This window comes from Zonotrichia albicollis, chromosome 2 (genome assembly GCF_047830755.1).
Source record: "Zonotrichia albicollis isolate bZonAlb1 chromosome 2, bZonAlb1.hap1, whole genome shotgun sequence".
Classification (NCBI taxonomy): domain Eukaryota; kingdom Metazoa; phylum Chordata; class Aves; order Passeriformes; family Passerellidae; genus Zonotrichia; species Zonotrichia albicollis.
Genome location: NC_133820.1, coordinates 97,083,672 through 97,108,532, shown reverse-complemented (window position 1 = coordinate 97,108,532; position 24,861 = coordinate 97,083,672). Strand labels below are relative to the sequence as shown.

The 24,861-nt window shown below is 36.0% G+C and overlaps 1 protein-coding gene across 1 annotated transcript in view; it reads right to left on the bottom strand.

The window, feature by feature from the left end:
* Window positions 1-24,861, bottom strand: part of OCA2 (OCA2 melanosomal transmembrane protein) — a 160,126-nt gene that overhangs the window by 14,605 nt on the left and 120,660 nt on the right. The window contains exon 22 of the mRNA XM_005486403.4: window positions 22,249-22,342. Coding sequence (XP_005486460.2) covers window positions 22,249-22,342 — 94 coding nt within the window. The remainder of the gene's footprint in view (window positions 1-22,248; window positions 22,343-24,861) is intronic.

Sequence of the window (24,861 nt, the reverse complement as noted above, 5' to 3'; positions counted from 1 at the left end):
CAGTGTACCTTAAACTTGAAAACTCCAATTATTCTTATGATGAAGAATATCTGCCAACATGTAAAGAACAAGTGAACTATTTGCATGCATTGGTTGAAATTATTAAGGACTAAAAGTGTATTTGCAGACTTTTTGCAAAGGCAACTACATTATTAAGTTTGCACAAAATATACCGTGCCCTGGTAGTTACAATGGAAATAAACAACTTGCATGAACGTCCCTGTAGTAATTTATTTAACGATAAGCTTTAGCACATATTTAGTGTTTCAAAATCTTCTATGCATTGACATACTAATAGCTAGCACTTCAGAATATACACTGACTAAATATACTTTGTGCCAGAAGAATACAGTCAGATTTGTAGTACAATATTGAAAACCTGGGGTAGTCTTAGTAACAATTTAACTGAGGAGATATTTATTCTGCAGTTTGAATAGAACAATGAGACACCACCGATGGCCATGCAAACCAAGTGATTGAAGACTTCACCAACAGCTTTTTGAATGTCAGTATACCAGATACAAATCTTCTTTTCCCAGGTATGCATGTACATGCATTTCTGGCAGAGAAAGGAAATTAGTTCATGCTCTAAGTCAAAAATCTCTGTGGGGCCAATGAGAAGGATACACATTACTTTCTGCCTATTTCTCCTTGTAAAGAGCATTAATCTTGTGCAATATTCACAGCATCTGGTGGCATCAGCTCCACAATCTAAGGCAGACCATGCAGTTTTCCTCTGTGTTAGTGTATATATATCAAAAAGGTTTTTCCTCAATAAGCTGTAATGTAAACTACTACAACCAAGAGGAGATTTCATTTCAAGTCTCAGCTTGGTCCCCTTTTTCTGCTTCTGACAATGACAGAAACTTTAGAAATACTTGATAATAATAGAACATTTCATTTTATTGCCAACAAAATCACTCTCACTGAAGTCCCCTCCACTGACCTCTGAAGTGAAGGTAGAAGCAATGTTCCTTTCTCTTCCTCCCAGCAAGTCACTGGTTTTGACATGTCTGCCTGTACTATTCTTGGCCTTGGAGGCCTCTTCTTCTTCCACTTCTCCACTGATCTCTTTTCACATTTATGTCACTGTATCCTCTTGCCAAAGCGATGCTCTTCTTGACCCTCTTCTCCCACTTCTCCTGCTTCTCACTCCAGATAATTTCACCACAGACTACATACAATTCAGCAGTCTCCTGCGCTGACAATTCACTGATCTTGTTCTCTCCAATTAATCTAACCTCTCTCTCTTCAAATCAAAGTTCAGTCCATTCCTCTGCCAGGTCTCAACTGATGTCTAGCAATCAGTTTACTCTACATGCCAGCCAGCTCCATTCTCTTTGGTTTTCACCCCTGCAAACCTTTCCATTAATATCCTTTTCTCATAGCACTATCACTATACTCCTTATCCTCGCATATAATTTTAGTCCATTTGGATTCACATTTCAAGTTACTTCTAAAGCTCTTACAGATTCGTTCTGCTTAATTGTTTCTTCCTGACTATTCACATAACTAAAATGCTAATTTATGGCTCTCCTAGACCAGTTTCTCAATGTTGTTTTCTTTGACTTCAAGAAATACCAAAGATTATCTTCCAGCTCCAAAAGTTTGGTCATTGCAGGATACTCTTTCAATCCCTTCACCAGTTCTCTTCTTACAAAAGCACAAGTATTGTCAGCTTACACAGACTAGTGTGTAAACCACTGTTTATGGAAGGTGAGATGTTTCCAGCTGCATCCTGGTGTTAGCCCTCATCACCATTTTTTATATTTCAAGTTAGTAGCTTACTCCCAAAAAGCTTCCTAGCACTGATAGGGATGCCCCAATCTGCCTGTAAAGTCACCTTATCAGTATTCCTCCACTTTGTTTTGCCCTGGCACTACTGACAGTACCAGACATCTTTGCAGTTCAGTATTACATTTCTTTGTGTTTCTCTCTCAGATGGACTAACATCACTGAACTTGGGGTGTCCAAAGCCAAGGCACTCTGAACTGGGCAGCAATCTGTGCAGCTATCAGAAAGAGATATGCACATATACACATATGAGCACTGAGATCCCTATCTATCTTCAGATCAACTCACACATTTTTCCCCCTAAAGTCAGTAAGTCATCTAATAAAAGAATTTACTTTTTTCTACAAACCTTGTGCTTGATATGTCCTTTAAACATGCAGCTACACCTCTGTTCTCTAAAGAGAACAAGCACAGGATGACAATGGAGTTCTCACACATACAGACACAAATCACAAAAGGTCAATTATTCCTGACTGAAGGGAAGCCACCTGCAGTTCCAGGTAGAACTGGTTTCAAAGCAAAATAAAGAGAGCAAAAAAGATTTCCAGATACCTAATGTATGTGAAACACTTTATGTATGGTTAAAATGCAAAGGAGGTAAGAGAAATATAAAAAGAGCTACAGCTGGGTATGAACAAGACCAAATGAAGAACAGAAAGGAAACAGCTCCAACACAGGATACCCCATTTCTGATCAATGACACGACATATCTGTACCAGATTCTTCCTCACTTTTCTTAGAGAAAATGTTTTTCTGTTTGCCATTTGTGGATATTCATGGATATTTTCTTGCAAATCTCCATTACCATTACCATTACCATTTGTAGTGTATTATCTTTTACTATACAACAACAGTGCTTTAGGGGTGGTACTCCGCAATTCAGCGCCCTCACTGAAACTTTCCACACCACAGGCCACTCATCTTTTCCCCACCACAGGAAGTACAGGGCAGGTTAAACACCTCACCTCAGTAGCCTAAATTAGCCTTTTCTTTGTATTCACCACTGCTGAAGAATCTTATGCCCACACTACACGTTGGCTGGACAGGTACCATGTTTTTGATCAGTGTTTTACTCTGCCTTGCCTTTTAAACTGCGCTAGACATTGGCAAGAACTTGTGTCTGTGGCATCAGCAAGTGCAAAACTCAGCACAACTGACACAGGTGGGGTAAGCAGTTTGAGTTGAGCACATGCACATTTAATGCCATCCTCATGGATGGAAACTACCTGCAAAGTAACTGTGCCTTGTGCTAGGATGGCATAAACCAGAAGCACAGAATATTTCCAAATAAAGTTCTTACCAGAAGACACTGGACTCAAAAACTGAATTTGTATCAAAACAACAATAAAAAGATTGCAGAAAATATTCTGCAATACTGAAAGATTTTGCCTTAACTGTTTCAGTTTACAATCCTGGCAATCAAGAGCAATTCAACTACTTAACACTGTGCTAGCCTCAGGAACTGATAGATAGCTCCTAGAGCCTGGGGATATGCCCTTTTACATGAATTTATACACCTGCAACTTATATGGTAATGTATGTTTCTGTGAATCCAATTTAAATTGAGCAAGCATTGAGAGGAAAAAACCAAAAAAGGTAGTATCAGCAGCAAACAGATGCAAATATTGCTAGATTAACCTGGTCATTTTGGTCCCAAAGCTAAACAAAAGGGCCAAGAGCCATTTGCTGTTCTATTAGCAGCCTTGTAAAAACCTCAGCAAGGCACAGCTCCATCTGGCAGAAGACATTATTTTGCATTAGAATTCAGGTATTACCTCCTGGCTTACACCATGCTGAACCATCTCACAAGCTCTGTACATAATCCAACAGTGCCTACAGTGACACTCTGAATGTTTGCATTCAGAAAAAATGTGTCCTTTCACAGGAAGAGATAAAACAAATGTACAAGACATTCTGGAAATATCATTAAAAGGCATAGGAATGATTTTTCCTTGTTTGACAGTACAACTAGAAGGACTCCTATTTTCTGCATAAATGCCATCCTTTAAATAAGCATGAGCAATATCAGAGTTTATCAAAAGGGCATGGTCTGTTTAAATAGATGACAGAGTTAAGCCTGGAGGTTCTTATGTTGATTTACCAATTTTTTATAGTTAAATCCTGCCTTCCCTCCATTATGAGTTTGGATAAAGATGCAAAAAGCAGAGGCTGTCTCTTTGTAAAAAATCACCTTTCTATGGCAGCAACATTGAAAGATAAGCCAGACCAGTATATTCTCTTCCATTGTCACTATGTCCAGGTGCCCCCACTATTTCCTAATACTTACTTGTAAGCCTGTCTCATTCATCACTCACCTCTAGAGTAATAAACAACCCTTTCAAGCTTGGATATTTTGATTCCTCTTTATGCAAGGATGTCTTCATTTTACAACTCTACATGACAGGAATTTTCATGTGCTTTATGTGAAGCATGCGCTCCCTGGTCTTTTGTGATACATATATGTGGCCCTTGAATTGCAGGAAGACCAAACGTTTTGTCGTGTATTTTTCCTGTACTGCTAAATTATTTGCATCTTCATATAAATTCACAATTTCTAGGCCAGTTCAAGTATGGATATGTTAGAACAATTAGAAAAATCAGCTGTTCAATGGAAAACTGGTTCCAATCTTAACCACTTTGTCATTACATTTCCTGAAACGAATGCTAATGAAAAATAAATCCTCTTCTGTACTTATGAAAATACTTTTTAACTATTCATTAATTTCTTGCTAGCAAGATAGCTCTGTTTTATTTCTAGCTAGGGAACTATAAATAAGGACTTTGCTTTTAATTAAATACAATGTTTTAAGAAATGAGATGCCAGACTGAAATAATAAAACAAAGTTGATACATTAATATCTCCATTGGATTCTCTAAAGGTATTTCTCCTTCAAAGCTAATAATGTAAACAGAAGTTATTGTCAAAGATTCCAGAAAGAACAGATGTTTTCATTTCAGATTACTATCTTTGTAATCCAAAATAGCTCAGCACCTAGGCTGTAAAACATACATTGTGAACACTGGTATGTGGAAACATTTCCAGCTGAAGCAAATGTAAAGAGAATTTTTAAAAAACCAAAACTGGCTTAACAGACAAACATCATAAATTACATATGCTAAACTGCAAACTTTAGATTTATTTTGGTAAGATTCAGCACTAGCAATGCCAACCATGGCATACAAGGAAACTACTATTGAGGAAACAAAATGATCCTCTTACTGACTAACAGTTTCCTTTTTCTTTTGGAGCATTTTAGGAGGATCTTTGAACAGGTTGCAAAGCTGAAATAGTCCTCCAGGAATCATTAGAAAAATGCAGGCTTTTTGCAAAACATAAAAAAAAAATTATATCTCACTGATGTGGCCAGCACACTATGTAGGAAATAAAACTTTTTAATCAAATTATTCAAATTTTTGCTCCAGTTTAATGAAGTTCTTAATCCATCTGACTATTTTTTTATTTGAATGCATAAAATCAGAGATATTACAGGACAGCCATGGGATCTGGTAATTTTATTTGTCTCCTGTTACTTCTGTGCATTGGTATGAATTTGAGGTATGACGATAAGTGATATCATGTCATCTATATGAATATGGTCATGAGAACAGAAGATAAGATTTCAAATCTACCTTTGACTTTTAGCAGAGCTTTTGTTGAGTGGACTTGCTGTTAATTTCAAATTCTTCCAATTTGATATTCAGACTATTATTTCATCAACTTTGAGAATTTATGGAAATATTTCTAGTTATGCTGCATTTAATAAAAGCAAATTTCATTGTAGTCACATGGCATGGGTCCTGAGATCCTAAACTACCTGTAACCAGTCTTGGCAATGGTAAACATACAGAAAGATCACACTTTACATCACAAAGACCCTGAGAAATAACCAGATAATATTTGATTTTTTATTCTTGCATGAGAAGGTTTTTATAATTTTAATGTTAAAGGTCATCAAATCCCTAACTGCTTTGCTGCTGGAATCCATAGCTCTATCCATACAAAGGCAGAAATTGGTCTTTTCTAACACACATGCTTCTAAGAATTCTTTTATTTATTAAAATTATCAGCACACACATAGAAATGAGAATTCTTTCTTATCAAAATAGTGCATCACTTTCAACAGGAATTCAGTTATCCTAACCAAAAAATTTCACTGGCTTTCAACCAAATATGTTATACAGAAATAGTCATATTTAATGGTGAAATTTGCAAACAGTAGGTTCATGTCTGGGGTGTAACTGACTAGATGATCCTCATCTAAGGAAAATTATAGACCACTTCTTTAGGAATTGAACATAGGATGTAGGAAACCAGTCACAGAAGCATTAAAAAGGACATTCAGAGTAAAACTTATAAGATTATTTTGAGTCTCATTGAGAATAATTCCTCTGGAACCACAGGTGTCTCCATGAACCGTAAACAAAAACAACTAATCTTGTATTTCTTGTGCAGAAAAATTGCCCCTAGTCAACAACTTTAAGATTTCCCTTTGTACATGACCAGATTTAAAGATCATGTATATCAGCAATGAATTATTCTCACAAACATTATTTTCACAGAATTTGAAATTTGCTGTATGAATCCAGCATGAGCTTTTAATTTTAATAAATAATAAATGACAAATGCAGAACTTAAATGCGAATCTGCTATGTGACAACAGAAGTGTCAAAACATATTCAAATTTTTCCCTGGAATGAGAATCTTAAGGTGAAGCAATCATAACTTTTGCTGAATTATTTTCAGCAGACTAAATGTCTGACAGGTAAAGAATTGTAGTTTGTTAACTAAATATACTTTACATCTGAGAATGAAAAACAAATCAGTGTCCTTCCACTTCTGTCTCCTAAATATACTGGACAAATGAGGCCTGTTTCCTGCACATATATTTTTAATGTAAATTGAAATATCATGTCTGGGCACCTTTCCATGCACAACCTTCACCAAGAAGGTATCAATAAGGCTCAGTAGAAGAATCCCTTTCAAATCCCCATATTCCCAGGGAATCAGATCTTGCTCAGCGTATGACTACACTTCACTGTGAACTGCCCTGGACATTCCAGGGTCAGGAGGGAAAGAGTACATGGAGACGGGAAGGAGGGAAGGAGGGAAGGAGAGCCACCCATCCCTACTGAAACCATGGTTCTGTCTCGTCTCACCTCCACCCTGCCCTCCTAGGGACAGAGCCCTTCCCTCTGTCCTCTGCCCACCAGAGAACCTGGCCCTGCCCCCTGACATCAGAAACACAAAATATCATAACAAGACCACCAAAGGCCCCACAACAGCATGTGGTTGGCTAAAGAAGGAGGTGGCCATTTAAAGTCCCTTTCACTAGCCAGATTTGAACCTGGCTCGGGCAGATCCTGGTGAAAAGTCCTGACCATGGACCTAGAAGTCACTCAGGAGCTTGGGTGGTTGTGCCTTGTCTCTGCCTTTCTCCTTATTCTCACACATCTGTGTGGGGGAGGAAAAGGTTACATGCCACTGGGCTGGAAATAACAGGGGAAGAGATATGAATAGAGAGACAGTAAAGGACAAGAAAAGAGACTAGAGACCAATGAAGGCAGATAAACGGATTGTAGTGTCTTAAATTTTCAGTGCATATATTATTTTTTCAGTATACAAAATTCCTATTAATATGTTTCTGTCCTGGTTATTGATTATTTCCTCTTTTGCATTTTCCTTTGAAGAATTTTTGCACAATATCAGGGTATGCCTGATGAGAAACTTATTCTGGGATTCAGCTCCAGATTCAGGCACATGTAGATAAGAACTATGTGAAAGAGGCTTTTTTTGCCTAAGTTCTCACAGCAAAAGGTGGAAAATTTAGTATGTTCAGGCAAGTGAGTACAGGCTTACATACCCACCAGGAGCTCAGATGGGAGCTTAGACAATTATCTCTTATCAAATCAGGTATTGCAATTCAAGATGAAGCCCATCTTCTGATAAAATGCTGTATTGAGGATCAAGATATTTTTGTCTGGCCAGAATAAAAATGGCCAGAATGAAAATCATATCAAGATAGTGCATTCATCCACCTTTTTTCTACATTTTTCTGGAATAAAAAATACCAAGAAAATTTAGTGCTTGAATTGGTCAATAACTGAAGATAGCATTAGGGTAGTTTGAAGACTAAATTATCTCAAAATTGATGTGGATTTGATTTACTTGTTTTTCAAATGAAGTGTTAATTAAAATTTTTAAATATTAACTTTTAATTAAGTACAATAATATTGATGCATAATTATGCCCATTTAGTGCAGCATTCATGGGCATATCCATACTTGTGTATAAATCATTAAAATTTGTCAATATAAATTGATAGTTTTTACCCTTTAACTCTCATAAATCACGAAGTAGTAGAAATGAAAGTTAGTATTTATTTTGTAATGTGCTACAGTGAAACCTTTATTTTAGAGCTGCTAAAAATTAACTATATAAGTATATGCATTACTTAAGATACAATATGCATTATTTAGCTTTGTAACACAACAGCATAGAGTTGGTTCTGGTCAGCTGAAAAAAGGGAACTTCAAGAAGCTAATTCTCCCCATCTCAGGATATCCCTTCAAAATGTCAGGACAATTCTTCCCTTTCCTTTCCACTGAATGCAGAAGGAATACAAATGAACAGGCTGAATTACATGGGTGAACTCGAGTGTGATGAGTCATATTTGAAGTCAAGGATCCTATTTCTAACAGTTGTCTTGGTGCTTATGAGCAAAATGCAGAAAGTTCTGGAGTAACACCATCATAGGAAAAATCTATAACTTCTCTGTGGTGAAGGTTCACCTCAAAGGTGACCTAAAAAGTCACTAATGAGGCTAAAAACCCCTTTTAAAATATTATCATATAATTCACACTTATGAGTGTAGGTGTGCAGACTTTTGTGCTGTATCTGATGACCCAATACATACCAGGCAGAACAGCCTGCAGACACTGCTCATGTTGGGAAATATCTTATTTTCAATCACACTTCAAATTGCCAAGTCCCTGAGAGCACCCACAGACCCCAGTGTCCCTGCACAGCCTCCCTGGAGCTCCCTTCCACTCCTGGCCCAGGATCCCATTTCACCCCTCTCCAGGGTTCTGCCAGCAAGACAGTCTTAATGTTAGAAAAACACATTCAAATAAGGTACAAGTGTATTTTAGCAAAGGGTGGATTTTTTTAATAGTCATCTGCATAAAAAAAAGAAATTTAATAATTTTTTTCCACACTAAAATAGTTCAGAAATTAGCTGCTTTTCTGAAAATTATTTTTGAAATTTCTGCATAATCAGAAAACTTAGAGATTTCAAAACCTGTAATTCTACTCCACCTGCAACAGTAATTATGACAAGCACTGGCTCACCACGCTTTTCTTAATTATTTCAGTAATGGCTGTTTATTGTATTTATTAATAGAATTCTTTTCACTATCTCAAAACTCATGGAAAAGTTGACCACTCATTTTGAACTTGTTTCTATCTCTTCCTACAGAATAGACATAGAAATTAATATTTTTATGGCAGTTTATTCTGTGCATATAAAAGTGTCAATTATTTTTAACCTCTTAACTAAGAGAAGACATTTTATCTGTCACTGAACTTTTGAGTTTGACATCAATTAAAGTTCTCCCATTAAAAAGGAGTTATTAGAGCAACATCCAGACTTACACAATCAATCTGTCAAAATTATATTACTGCAAAACCTTCAAAAATAAAACCTTTCTTGTCAAACAGGCACAATTTGTAGGTGGCAGGCTTTAACCTCAAAATGGAAGCCCAGAGATCCCCAAAACCCTACTTTACTCTCACACCTGTGATGAAAGAAGCAATATTTTAAAACTATAATATTTAAGGAGAAAACATGACAGACTTTATACAAGAGAATACTGCTCTGTTTCTCATCACATTCACCACTAAGCCTAATAATCCATATGGTGAGAGGTCTAAAATTGAGACATAATCTAAAGTGCTTTAAGTCTCATTAATTTTATTTATGAAAATATAGAAAATATTTTATTTTATTAATAGGCTAATGACCACATGCTGGTTGCAATAATCAATGGAAACAGCACATGGAAATATCAATATCAACATCAATACAAAGTCTTTCAAATTTAAATAAAAGATAGTACTGATTACAGTGACTTCTCACCAAAGCAGAAAAAGCAGAGGAAAAGACCTGCATGTGACTTTTCTCCCAATCACTGCAAATAGCCTCTACTATAAACAGTCCTCACTGATATACTGTATTTAAGAAATACGTAACAATTCTTCTGTTGTTTTTATTTTTGTTGGGGTTTTTTAAATTTTACTGGGTTTTGGCCTTTGCTGGTTTGGAATTTCTCAATTTTCTTTCTTTGCTCCCTAGTTTGATTATTCAAAGCCACATTGCCCACCTTCTTTCTTTTAACATTTCATTTGTTGCTATCATTACAGACAAACTTCTGCTCCTGCTGAGAAAAGCACACTTTCCACCACTAAAAAGATCCTTGCTACACTAGAAGAAGCAAAAATGCCATTCAGTCTATTTCTAAGTGAATCCCCTTCAAGACACATTAATTCTCAGTCACAATGAAAAAAAAATCAGTAAACAAGGGTTCAATTAATGGCAGGGACAGCAATAAAATTTTCAAAGAGTTCAGCCTTCACTTCAGTAAGGCAAATTTTCACAGAAATTTAACAAACTAAGCAACAGTGTTTCAATACTGCTTCTGCATTTGGTTTTCAAAAGGCAAGGATTTAGGCACAAGGCATTAATTTAGAACCTCCCCAGAAAGGCCTGCAGGAATAAATCAAAAAGGGTAAGATCAAGAAAAGCAAGTGTAGCAGCCAGTTTTTCTGACAGAGAAATTGGAAAATAGGTGTAAAAACCTAAAGCATGTAAAAGTCATTAAATACAAACAGCTGTGAAACTGGTGTAAAAACGCAAGAACACTTCCAGCAAATCCTGTCACATGCACAAGTCTATACACAGAAAACTTGTATTATTTAGAAAGATTATTATTAGCTCATATTTTTCTTCTTTACAGGTGGGCTATTTGACCTGGCCTTAATGGCCATGTGAATTGGCAGCCTGAAGGACAACAAACTCAGCTCTCCACCCCACAGCTAATCTCCATATGATTAACAACTTTTGGACCAGATACCACTCAAGACCAATTAACAAGACATCAACAGCCAAATTGTTTAGTTGCCTGTGAGAATACCTTTCAACCTACAGGAAGTACTGCCTATAAGGCCCCAACAAAGATGGATTTTTTTTCCCAGAAAGTCAAGAGAAGAGGGGTTTACACAATGCTAAACTATGTCTAGCAGAAAAAACGGATGAGTATTGGAATAACAAATACCATGGAGGGAATAATTACTTATACCCTAAGTACAGGCAAACCAAGATTATCTCATACCTTAGAGAGAGTTCCAGTGAAAAAGAAAGCCAGTCTGGACTAGTTGAACCACAGAAAGGATGGAGCACAAAAGCTGATGTGATTTCAGAAATAAGTTGCACATTTTAGAAAACTGCGCTTATAGGAGCATGGACTTTTTTTTATAATGTATCTGTTCCATTTCTTATAATGTTTTACCTCTGAAGTCTAAAATGTACCAGTAGCTTCCCACATTTGTGGCAAATATCTCCTTTTTATAAGTATTTTCTAAAAAAATTAACTAAGATTAAAACTCTGCATTAGATTTTTCCCCCTTATATAACACGGAGATACACACAACACCCTGCTCAGTTGGGTAGCACATCTACCAAAAGCTTTTCCTTTTCCATGCACTGGATATACTGAGATGGTAACAAAAAGAAATTCAGCCCAATTTTTAACTCAAAGACATGGTGGAAGAAATCAGCAAAAACTATTTCAGTCCTAATTCTTCTCTTGCCAGAAAAAAATACCTCTAATCTTAGCTAGGAAAACAAGTTGGAAATATCAGCCAGCATGATCATTAGAGTGGTATCACTCAAGAGAGACTGTAGACACTCCTTTCTTCTCACTCAGGCTTACTCATGGATCAGGTAAGGCACCATCAAACCTTTTATTTAAAGATCTGCAATAAAACTTGAGTGCTACACCACAGCAGAGCAGAGACATGCACACAATAGCTCCTGACACATGGCCCACATTCTTGTTAGCACTGCTGACATTGATGAATTATCTTGGAGAATAATGCACTGACCTCTTTTAACTGCTTTCTGATTTAATAGGCTCCATTAAAAAAAAAATTTAAATCAAAATCATGACAAGCCTAACAGCATAATGGTACATATGACCTTCAGTTTGTGCTTTTTAGCATTTAACAAAAGCATATTTACCCCAATGCAAAAGCAAAAAGGCTACAAATTAACTCCTACCTCTACTGTAGAAGTTTAATCAAATAGAGTTTCTTTTTATTTTCAGTCCAGAAATACATAAAACTGGATAACACCTAGTTTAATTATCTTTTATCTAACCATGAAATTCTGTGCATTTAGATACAGAACCTCTCAAACTAGTTTGAGATGATTTGGTAGAAATGAAATGCAGTGAAATGAAAAATGAGGTAATTTACTTGCCTTTTAAAAGCTTGCTGGAAAGGTGAATATTCTCAGCTATGATTTCAGCCCATATTAGTAGCGGTAAAATATGAAACCCCATGGCCAGACATGTCAGCAAAGAGGTTTTATTTAAATTTCCTCACCTCTTGGTGAAAAGTTGTTTTCTGCAGATTTTTCTAGTAATTAATTTTTCCTGTTTTTACATGACTGCTATTTAAAAAGACACTGAATAAGCACTACACTGCTCTTTGGGGCAGACATTCTGATTTTCAAATCCACTTTTCAGCATAAATCATATCTGCTATAAAATCCTGGGCTTTAGAGATACTTCAAGAAAATTTTCATAAAAACACTATAATCGAAAATATCTTGAAATCTGTTGCATAAAATAGTTTCTATAGGAGTAGCACTGCACAAACACAGCAATATATCTGCTTTCTGACACTGCCAAAACCGTCTAGAAATCATTACTCTTAAAATTATTTTCATTCCAAGTGTTGTTGGGAAGTTATTAGGTATTGATTTAGTTGGTAGCCTGCACTTATAAAAGGTAACCAAGAATGGGTTATGGTGTGTGTGAAGAAAATAGAGATATATATTACATTTACCACTCTCCTCGTTGTTCATTGATTTGTTTTTAAGGTGTTAAATTGCTTTATACATTTTGTGACTTATAAGATCCATGGCATACAATTTCTAACAGAACACTATAAATATGATCACTCCTATAACCTGTATATCTAGTAGGAACACTAGCATGATCATAAATTCCCAAGTAAGAGACCTAATTCTTCCATCCATACTGGATGCAAATATGGTTTTCAGAATAAATCAGGATCAGTATCCTGCATTTCAGCTTAACAAGAAAAAATTAAATTCTCATTTGGTTTCAGTGTAATCCAAATCAGTTTTTCTTTCTATACTCTATTTTCATTTGGCTATTTCTTTTCCTCACTTAATTTAGCGATATGTGCCAGTAGACTAAAAATATCTGCAAGAATTTGATGGATAATTTAATGCATATTATGTATACATATTTTTTTGTTCAGAAAGAAAAAGCTAAACCAGCAAATACACCAGAAATGTGAGTAGTTGGCATCCATGCAAGAGTTAGGGAAGAGCTTCCAGAATTACATTAATTACTCACTTGTATGTCAGAGCAGTATTCTTTAGAACTTGTTGTTTAATACTCCTAGGCATAACCTTTCAAATTTATGAACTTCTGAATACCTCAAAGATTCTATGTTCCAAAGAACCACTGACTTGGAAAAAAAAATAAACAAACAAACAAAAAAAAAAAAAGAAAAAAAGAAAAAATAAAAAAAAACCCACAGACTTCTTCACATATCATCACTGTCCTATTTAATGTACACTTTCTCCCAATTTACACCTGGCTGGGCTTGGGGGTGGCTTGGACTTTTCTCTTTGTTTTTTTATAGCTTTATGCTAGTGAAGGGGAAGATACTCTGAAACCCAAAAAGGCAATTCAGAAATTATATATGAGACATACTTAATGGCATATAACATTTCAGAATTTAAAATAAGAATATTTTTTAGCACCAAACCGGTTGATCTGGCTCTTAGATTGGGATGGTTTGTGTTTACTCTTCAACTTGCTACCTTTTTTTCCCTCTCTAAAAAATTACTATCTGATAGCAATTCCACAGTCAAGTGTCTTGATGATAGGAGTCACATTTATTTCATTCACCTGAGCATTCATTCTGGACTGTTACTGACCTGAACACAAAATTTATGTCAATAAGATTTTAGTTTAACTTTTTTGTGTGTTTCATGGATGTATACATGCACAAACCATACAATTTATAATTAATTTTAAACCAGTCTCTAAATCTTCACCATGAAAGATTTGAAACTGAGAATTTTATGAGCCAGTTCATTCAATTAATTTTGTTTCGATGAGAGCTATAATACAAATTGAACATTTTACTTATATATATTATATATACCTTAAACTATGTAATATTCTTGCATTTATCACATTTTAATATTGTTTCCTTGCTTAAAACCTCACCTAATTAACTAATGTCAACATTTTGTAGTAAGATCTCTTTCTTGGAAATTGTTTGAGGTATATTTAGGGTTTGGGTATATTTAATTTTAAATGAGATCAACACAGAGGATCGAGCGAGAAGAGTTACACATGAGACTGAATCAAATTTGCCATTTCAACACAAATAGATACTTGCAAAGTTCTTTTCTTACATTGGCACCATTTTGAATACTAATGGATATTAACATGCCAAAACAATTGTGCAAAACAGCACTGGAATTACTAGACTATAATCTCACATTGGTTGGAAAATGAGAGAAGGTAATGAAAGGTTGAAAAATGGTAGAAGGAAATTCCACTATCCTGCAGGACTCGGACAAAAGGAAGCATTGGGAAAAAAAAAAAAAAAAAAACAAACAAACTTTTTAAACTTGAACAAGGACAATTGCCAAATCCTGCCCAGGGGGAAGAAAAGCCCCTGCAACAGCAACACCTGAGACAGAGCTACCAGGCAGCAGCTCAGCAAGGAAAGCTCTGGAGTGGCGATCTTCATGAGAGCTGAGGGAAGCCCAGTACCACAGGCAGCCAACAGCCTCTGTGACTCTATGCAGAGGGGAAGATCTCCTCCAACCTGAATCTTTCTATGCTTTTTTCTATGATCCTATGATTAAATACTGCTTCAATGACTTTACCCCATAATATTAATGTGATACATCTGAAGGATCGCTGCTTCCTACGGAGTCCAGTGAAACACTGGATCTTTGCAATTGCATTTATCAAAATCTCTGAGGATGAAACACATATTTCACAGAGTTTAAAGGCTAAAACCATACTAAAATTTTAATACTTGTATCTAATACCTGAAAATACCTTATTTTGCGATGAGTGAGACAAGTATTTAAATCCCATTTTCTTTATCGGAAACAAAAAGCTAATATAAAAGACTTCACGATAAGAGAAGAAAAAAAGCAATACTTGTATGTCCACAGGCCAAAAAATTCAAAGTTATTAGTTCTCCTCAGAAGACATAGGAACATTATAAGCTCCATGAAAACTTCGAGGTAAAGATAAATCATGTTTCAAACTGGAAAAAGAGATGTCCTCTTACATAAAGGCTCAAAATATGACTTTTCATCCTTTTTTCTAAAAGTAAAAAAAATATAAATGCATATCCACTCGCATTTCCATTTACACTGTTTGCGTACCTTAAATAAAATCAGAAGAAATATTAAAAAACCAAGGCATCCATAACTCAGGAATAAATGCTGTGCACCACTGTTGCAGGAATACTTACTTTCATGAGATTGCATGCCAGCCATGCAAATACTTCAAATAAGCAGCATTTATTTTATTAAACTGCCACAGATGTCAATATGCCGTTTATTTCAGAGCAGTTGTTAGATCAACAGTGAAGCTTTAAAATATTGCAATGATTGTTGCTGGATAGCTCACAGAAAACTGGCATTTTTCTTAACAAAGCCAGTTTAGAACCTAATAATTTAAGATGAATACATACTGAACTACATTTCTACTGAGTTATCAGCTGAAAGTTGTTTATAGCTTTGCCCTTTCAGTCATAACAGTGACTAGGATGTTAAAATCTAGATTGTATTTGTTAAACTCAGTTCCCTAAATCTGATAGAGATTTTCATATGCAATTGCATTTGAAATTTATAATCTTATCTTTAAATAAGCTACCAAAAATCCTTCTAATATTTTTCTTACATATGTAAAGAAATCAAGACAAATGTAAAAACAGGCTTTAATAAACCTAAGAGATCCAGATTTTTAAGGGTAGAAGTTTTATATAGGAAAATTAATGAAAACCTCAAACTTGCCCATGTATTAATGCATTTTTGTTGAGAGTGCTTTACTCAAGTGCTGCATTTGCACTTATTTGAACAGAAGAACTCTGTTACTGTGTCAGTTATCAACATTTAACCCATGACCACTTACTCCTCCTTATTGATCAGAAGAGTAGTGGGAAGTGAGATTGAGAAAATTCTTGTATCACAATCATTAAACCTTCTCTCAGCAGTACATTGTATCTTCCTTGGGTACTTTGAACATCCCCAGATTCTATCTTCTGGAGTTGCACAGTTGATCAGAAAGTCCACAGGTGAATTGAATTTGGATATTTTGATACCACATTTCTCAATCAAAATTCATATCCAAAATGTAGAGTTGGTTTTATTTTGCTCAGAGTCAGCTTTAAAAGAGCAACAGCATAATTGTGGCATAGTGTGGTGTTAATAGCAAGAAAATAGAAAAAAAAGATAGTAAATTATCAGGAATGAAAAGGGCTAGAGTTGTCTAACACATAACCCAGTAGAGACATCTATGGGTTTTTTAGAGTGCTATTTTCCATAAGTTGTGTAAATAGGATACACAGGAGGTGGCAAAGAACATCATATTTGTCCTTCCACTCATATGAATGACACTGCTCATGGGAAGTTCTGTTTTACAGCCTTTGCATCTGAGTGCTCTCAAAAACAGATAAATAGGATATCCTACTGAAAATATTTTTGCTGTGAATGCCTCACAAAACAAATCCTATGATAGAACCATTTTTTTTTCCTAAGCTATTATCAGAAACCAATATTTTTGACACTTTCAAATTATTCTTATCCCCAGAGAAGACAGAGGATATTAATTCAGCTCTGCAGGTGGTGTATGAAGGGAGGGCACTGACAGATGCAAAACCTGAAAGTACACATAATGCCTTCAGGATTATATCCAGCTAGCCCTACAACTGTAACTCTACATTACGCTCTTAGGCTCATAACCTCTTCCTCTGGGCAGACATGTATCAAATTATTTCTCCCACATTCTTATCCACTACATAGTTATCCAATCCATTCTTCCCATGACCAGCACTGTAATATAGCCACAGTAAGCCAAAATTTGCTTGACATAAAATTGGAGTATGTCCCATAATAATAATTTTGTATTTTTGTCAAATATGTTCATCATTTACCTGTGATTAATTTTTTCTATTGACATCACACATCATAGTCACAGAGGGGTGATTAATAACGAATTAAAATAGGATGAAGGAACATATGTTAGTTTATATTTGAAATACTATGTATCTTTATAAGGTTATAAATGCCTATCTTGCCGAGAAAATGAAAGTCAAGTTGTAAATTGTATTAGCAAGTTAAAAAAAAAAAAGGTCATTAAAGCCCCTACAGCAATGAGAACATCTTATGTTATGGAACTGGAATCAAATTTTTAATTTGCAACAAAAAATTTCTGTGCATCATTTTCATGTTCCACAGGGGGTCTGACCTAGTCGAATACTATATTGCAACAAATTCAGACATATATTAGTAAAAATTTTAAAAACCTCTATGAAGTGAAGCATCTAGATTAAAAGAGACATCTGCAATGTTATTTATCACTGAGAAAAAATAAAGAGAAAAAATTGAGAAAACCTTGAGGAAAAAATAAAGCTCTGTTGATTATTTTACAGTCTGAATTTATATAAAATCATTGTATTAACCTCTAGAATTCAACCAAGCAACAAGTGTCTTTATCTGACCATTTGCCAAGAGAAAAGTACTCTCCTAGATTTGGGGTTTCCCTTTATGTTAAGCTCTTATTTAGGTGTAATAATTCTTTGATAACTAGACTAAAATCATAATAGGAATATTATAATTCCCTACCTTCTGCTTACTCATAAATGCTGTCTCTGAACAATTACCTTTGTATTATTAACATATCTGATGTTTTCTGAAGGGTCAAGACTATGAAAATAGTTACACTTCTGACTAGAGACATAATGACCATTTGTTTGCTCTGATATTTGCTTGCTCTAATGTTTACTCTTGACCACACACAGCAAATATTCCACTGCTCTCTATCTTCTTTTCCAAGCCCCATGGACTCACAATTTTTTCTATTTCTGCCACTTAATTACTTGTCTTTGTGTCCACAATGTAGGAAAAGTATAAGAACTTGATGGGAGAACAGATATAATCTCACTCATGTAAGTAACATGAGAACTGAAAGAGACTTGGAATTTGATATTGCCTAGATTAACAAATAAAAGGCAAATTGCTCCACATTCTGAATTAAATCTTATCTTTTTTAAATGTGAAAAAAATAGGAGGACTGTGACTGGAATAACACATTCAGCTCTATCATGTACAGCTCTAAATTACTAGAATAAGGAAATATTATAGGAAGGAAATATTAATATAATAATTGATATTACTTTATTTAGATTACGTATGTTTCATATAGGTATATCTAACATATTTTTTTTAGGAGTAAAGATTGAACACATAAATACAGTTTGATGAGGAAGCTTTCAAAATGGAACAAGAGCATAATTTGGCTGTACTGATTCCAAAAATGCAAGAGCATCTTTAAGGAAATTATTATTCTGAACTTACTCTTCTTGTGAATTTCAATTTTGTTTTTGTCATAACATTCCTTTCTTTCCTTTTGAATTAGACTTATTCCAGATGAATCATCCAGTGGCAGTCACTCACTATTTGCCTTCAGATTTGTGGGGCTGGTTAAAAGCTGAATCCCTAAGTGGCTGAGCTTGGAAGGCACTACTAGGACACATAAGAAGCATGGGGAGCAGCATTAGTGACTGGTCTCCAGCAGGCTTTTGTGCAGCTGATCATACTGGGAACTTCTGCCTTTTCCACATCCCTTGTCAGCAGGTCCTTTCCCCATTCAATGAGTCTCATATAAGCCCTATTCATCCTTTTGATGCTGATATACCAGTAGGAGATCCTTTCTCTTTTTCTACCAACATGTCTAACAAATTCAAGGATAAAGCATAATTCATGGTGATAAATTAAACTTTCTACAATATTGTATATTCTAAATGACATGTGAATCTTTTTATTGCAGGGGAACATAATGAATAATCAAAAAACCTCACAGGGCCTGAAAAACATAAGTAGAGTTCATGGCAGTCAAATGATCTTTTCTCACAGGCAATCTTGCTCTTTCCCTTGTGAGCACTGTTCAGACAGAAGTGGTACAGGTGTTGATGGGAAATGTCAGAGAAGGGAACAAGATCTGAATGCATTCTGGGTGAGATATTTGGTGACACTTGCCAGCACATTCACAGCCAGGCATGCATGGATATGACCTGGTATCTCCTCAACCAGCAGTGTACTCTGAACACCAGGCTGCTTTAAGGTGCTCTAACACACAGAGGGAACCTTATTCTGTTCTCTCTTCTTTCTCAGTATAATCTTTCCCACCTAAATTCCATCCTACTGGAACTCCTTGCAGGCACAGCACTTCCAGCACATCAGCCTGAATTGCTTGGATGGTGAGAAAGGGACACCAGACCTGTCTTTCCCTTACATCCATCTGTGGAGGACCAGGTCCTTGAGGCAGTAGGACTCAGGGTTGTGAGGCATCCACGGAAAGAAGCAATTAGTTGTTGTTCTGACAGACACACAGAACTCCCCAGCACAGGATTTCTTCTGAGGAAGGCACTCCAGAGAGAAGCACATCAAGCTGATAGGACCTCAGCACTCTAGGCAAGTTATCACACCTGGCCACCTCTGGCTCTGGCTGGGCAGCAGAATAGCATTGCACAACACATCTGCCAGGTTGCCTCTGCTACCTTCTTAAAAAGAGAAGAGAAACCTCGACCCACACCAAGTGCCACTGTGCAAAGACACACAGAGGAAAGATTATGGACCCATAAATCCTCTTAGAGAGCAAGGAACCTGCTTCTTGCCTTTTTGTCTCCCTGCACAGAGACGCATCGTGGTGCCTCTCACCATGAGGAACTCACAGCTTCCGTAGAATCTCGCCTTCAGTTCTATCGAGGTGTACTCACCAGACGAGCTTATCAATGCTCTCTGAAACTCCTCTTACAGACCACTGTGTCAAAACATGGTTTTCAAAAAAGCTGCTTCTAGCAAAGGCCAGCCTTAAACACGTTTGCATGATTTCGCTTAGCATGCAGCTATGAAGGAAGTGTATTAATGGAAGGAGAGTGCTCTGCTGTGTGACACCACTTGAGACAGACATGGCATGGATTTCCTGTGCACTGACACTTGGGAAGGGCAGAACAATGCCAGCTCAGGCTGATAAAAGACATCTTAACAAAAGTCAGCCAGCAGAGGATCATCATCTCCCCACACAAGGTATCCATGATTTTTCTCTGGTGACTCCCAGGGGTCTGCAAGATGAGAGGGTAAAAATCTGTGTGTCTACTGGGAGAAGCACTGCAGAGGACTTCTCAATGGGGGTGTGAAACCTATTGAGTAATCTTGGGCAAACAGGGAAGAAATGCAGAAAATTCACTTTATTCTTTGAGGCAACCTTCATAAATAAAAGCAAGCAAAATCAAAATTCTCAAGGGATACACAAAACATCTCTTGATGCCAGGAGAAACCTTAAAATATATTCAATTTGTGAACATTTGACTGAAACAAATATTTTCCTAACACAAATAGTGAAGAATCTCATGGTCTGCCTGTTCAGTGATTAAAAGGCAGCCAAAAAAAGTAAGCTTTTATGTTCATCCTGCTAATTAATATCCATTGCTATCTTTCTGAGACCCCTATGCATTCTGTTCTCACATCTTTGTCAAGGTGACTACAGTCTCTCCCAGTATTCACTTCCACCAAAAGCATAGGTATAGAAGGCAATTTCAGGGCATGTGTCTGCTGTCATCAGTACCAAAGAATACATTCCAGTAAACACTGCTGAAGAGATTAGCCAAGCTTTACATCTTTTTTTTCCTCAGTCAGTCTCAGGGAAGTTTTAAGAACATTTCAATACAAAATCTACATAGAAGACACACTGTTAATGCTACAAGTTAAATCCCCAAATGGCAAGGTCAAAATCTGTGAAACATGAACAGTGCAATCCACCAGCCCATTATTACTGCATCTCCTTTTTTTTGTGCAAGGGCTTGATTTCCAGGAAATCTGTGAGCTATTACTATGTACTACATAAGACTGTTCTGCAGTCTCAAAGATCCTGACAACCAAGACTTGGTTGATGAATCATATTAATAACACGGGTTTGAGGGCTTTGAGGTAAACAGTTTAGAAAAAAGCTGGTCAGCTGACATGCCATAATACACAATTTAAAGAAAGTAAAGAGAAAAAACAAATTAGTGTAAGCTTAACAGTATCCTTTGCCCTAAATATGCAGAAAAAAGAAGCAAGGAATTATGTTTTAGCTAAATCAGCTACACTTTAAACTTGAACTTTGTGTTTTGTCCTTATTTACCAGTTTCCACTTACATCTTTCAACCACAGTCTCCAAAATGGGAAGTATTTGGAAAAATATTAAATTACTGTATGCATTAAGTACACCTTGTGCCTTAAAAACCTGCTGATGAATGACCTGCGATGGAAACTCCACTATTAAAAAAATCTATTAATTATTAATTATACAATTATTAGGCAACAACTGGAGTTGAGTCGACCTGGATGCTCATCACACTTTCATTCATAGTTGCTAAGAAGTTGGTCAAAAGTAATTACTTTTAAGTAAATAGTTTACTGGTGGGATAATGGAATAAAAATCAACTCAGTCTAAATAAGAACATTCCAGTATCTCCGATGATAGAACATCCATGAATATGTGAAGATGAGAAACTAGGTTTAAACTGCATTTTACAATAAAGCAACAATTTACAATTTCTACAAAGCTGAAGATTGAGGGTGATCAAAGCAGGAATTTCGAAGGCTTTGTTTCTCCTGGAGTTCCACTGTGCTCCCACAGCTTCATGCATTCTATCAACATTCTACAAAAATAAAGTGATTTGTCTTCCACCTGCATTTCGGTTGCCAAAACACAATTAGGAACACAAGTATCTTTTATAGACCCTTTCTCTAGGTTTTTTTTTCCTTAGAAGATTCATTGTTTGCCAAGAGAGAAAAAAAAAACAAAACCAGATTGGATGTGAGAAGTTTAAAAATGTACCTGAAGAACTCCATGAAAGAGAAGCCATAACCATGCTGTTCAGCAATTCCAGCACAAACAACATTTGCAGATGCTCCAATCAATGTTCCATTACCTGCAGTTCAGAAAACAAAGACCAGTTTATAGTTGTGGTCTCTTTCTTAAACCTACTCTTTTTATTCTGTGTTGAAGGCCTAAGATGTACTCATTACAAAATGAAAAATCAATTTCTGTTGTATATAGGTTTGGAAAGAAACATACAGTCAATACCTCCACATCCTATAAATATCTTCATGCTTTGAAATATAAGCCTGGTATTACACCCTGGTTCTACTTAAGCCAAAAAAAAAGGGAAGGAACATAGCCCCAATATAAAATAACACCAGAGGCCTGCATTCAGATAAACATGTTGATTTTCAGTTTTACTTAACTAGAAGGTGCTATCTGATGAGGTGAAAAGATGAGATAGTTTGAGAATGCTAAGAAAAATGGATACATTTTTCCTAATGCCAACTTGATGTTGACACTGTAGTGCTTTTTTAATTGATAAATTAAGTAATTTGTAAGATTGGTTCGGAGTTTTTCAGTAGAAATTAAAACACCGTAAGTGTGACGATGGAGGGGAATGGATCTGTTTCACGTCTCTCTCCTAAGGCAAAAGGATCAAAGACTTTGTTTACCCAATCACCATGGTTCTTCAATAAATAAGGAAACAATTTTATTCAGTGAAGTTCACCAAGTTAACCTATACAAGGTCCCACACGAGAGGAACACAATAAAGAAAAATAAAAATAATTTGCCAATTTATTTATAATGCACATCTATCCTCACTTCTCTTCTCCCAAGCCTTTTCCAGAAATTAATTTTCTCTAAACTTTTAACAATCTCGCAATGAAGTCAGGTATTCAGAGCTCAGAAAGACTGACCCATTTTCTGTATCATTCCCATGAGTCATACCTCAGACTTACACATGCTGCATACTTGACTTCCACAAAGCAGATGGCTCCAGCAAATGTTTGTGATCTAAGGCACGACTCAGGAAGTGACAGGGACTCCTACACGCTTTTCTTTAAATGAAGTTTTGAACAAAGGTAACAATCTAAGAGATTTTTTTTATACTCAGTAAGTAATCTCTTTTGCCATACATCACTACATTAACAAACCATTATTCTAAGCAGGAGCCTTCTTTTCCTCCCATTGGCATGCATTTACTCTTCTTACTTCAGTTCTGTTAAAAATTTTAGCTCCATAGAAACTCTTCTGGTCTGACTTTGAGAGAAACAGATCATAATGTAATTAATGCTCCAGTTAATTGTTTTGATTCAGTAAATGTTTTGGGTCACCCAGAGATCAGTGTACCAAAAGTTATCTCAGAATAAAGGCAGAAGAACTATTCCCTCAAAGTATTCACACACGATATTGTTATGGCCTTCTGCACCTGAAAGTGCGCACAAAATTAGCACATGTCTAAAAATATAATTAAGAATAATATAACACTCTTAAATTAAAATAAAATAAAAATTAAGTCCTATAATCCAGATTGTTCTGACTGGTCATTATAGAGACAGAGTAACAAATCTGAAGGAAAAAAATAAACCCCAAAAGTCACTCTGGACTTTTTTATTATTATTTTTAGTTGACTTCTTGAAAGCCAAAGCTTTCCAATAAAAAGCCCTGATATGACAAAGTTTTTTTCCAATTGAGTCCAAAGAAAATACATGATTCTTTTTTATTCCAGCATGGTCAATTATTATCAACACACATTAGGCAGCAAACTCAAATTTTCATCCTGGAGTAGAGACCTGAACAAAGGCATCTATGGTCTCAAGTGAGTGGCCTAAGCAACACCTATTAGGAGCAATAGACTGGTTTATTTTCTCATCAGCAGCTCTTGAGCAGATGCCACTATGGAATAAGGAAGACACAGAAATCTTGGAGATTTCTTGAGATAAGAAAAGTGCTCCACTCCCACTCCCTCTAGTCCCAAATAGACATTTTGTTTTGTATATTTAATTCTCCCTCTATGGTTTTTTTAAAATTCCTTTTCTTTCTGCTCTCTTAGGAGCTGTGCTAGGTGACCTGTTTCCCACCTGCTGTTTTTAAGGCTTTTATAATGCAAAGGAGCTGGAGCTCAGTGCAGAGATACCCTGCCTGTCTCTGAGGGGTTCTGCTGATGTTGCTGAAACTGCACATCAATACAAGAGTGAATCCTTATTGATCATAAAACTATTGTGATCATTCTTGTGAGACACCAAGAATTTTTTGTAACCTCACCTTCTTGTCATACATAGAAAACCACCTCCACAGGTGCTTCAGGTGTGGAGAAAAAAGAATGATTAGCATCATAAGAGGAACAGAAACCTTTAAAAAATAGTGTCTAGCACTGGTCATTAGAAACATCACAGCTTGTTTCTCTTGCTCTCTCTCTTTTTGCCTCGAAGTATATCCAAATTACTTTACCGCACATTTTAAAATACAAAATTGAACTTGAACAGCTTTCCTGGTAGGTAAGTGCCATGAGAAACCAAGGCACAAGGCGTGTGGCTTAACGTGAAAACAGAACAAATGAATACAACTGATGTAATTAGAGGAGTCAGGAAGGAGCAATTCAGGAATATTCAATTCCAAACTAAT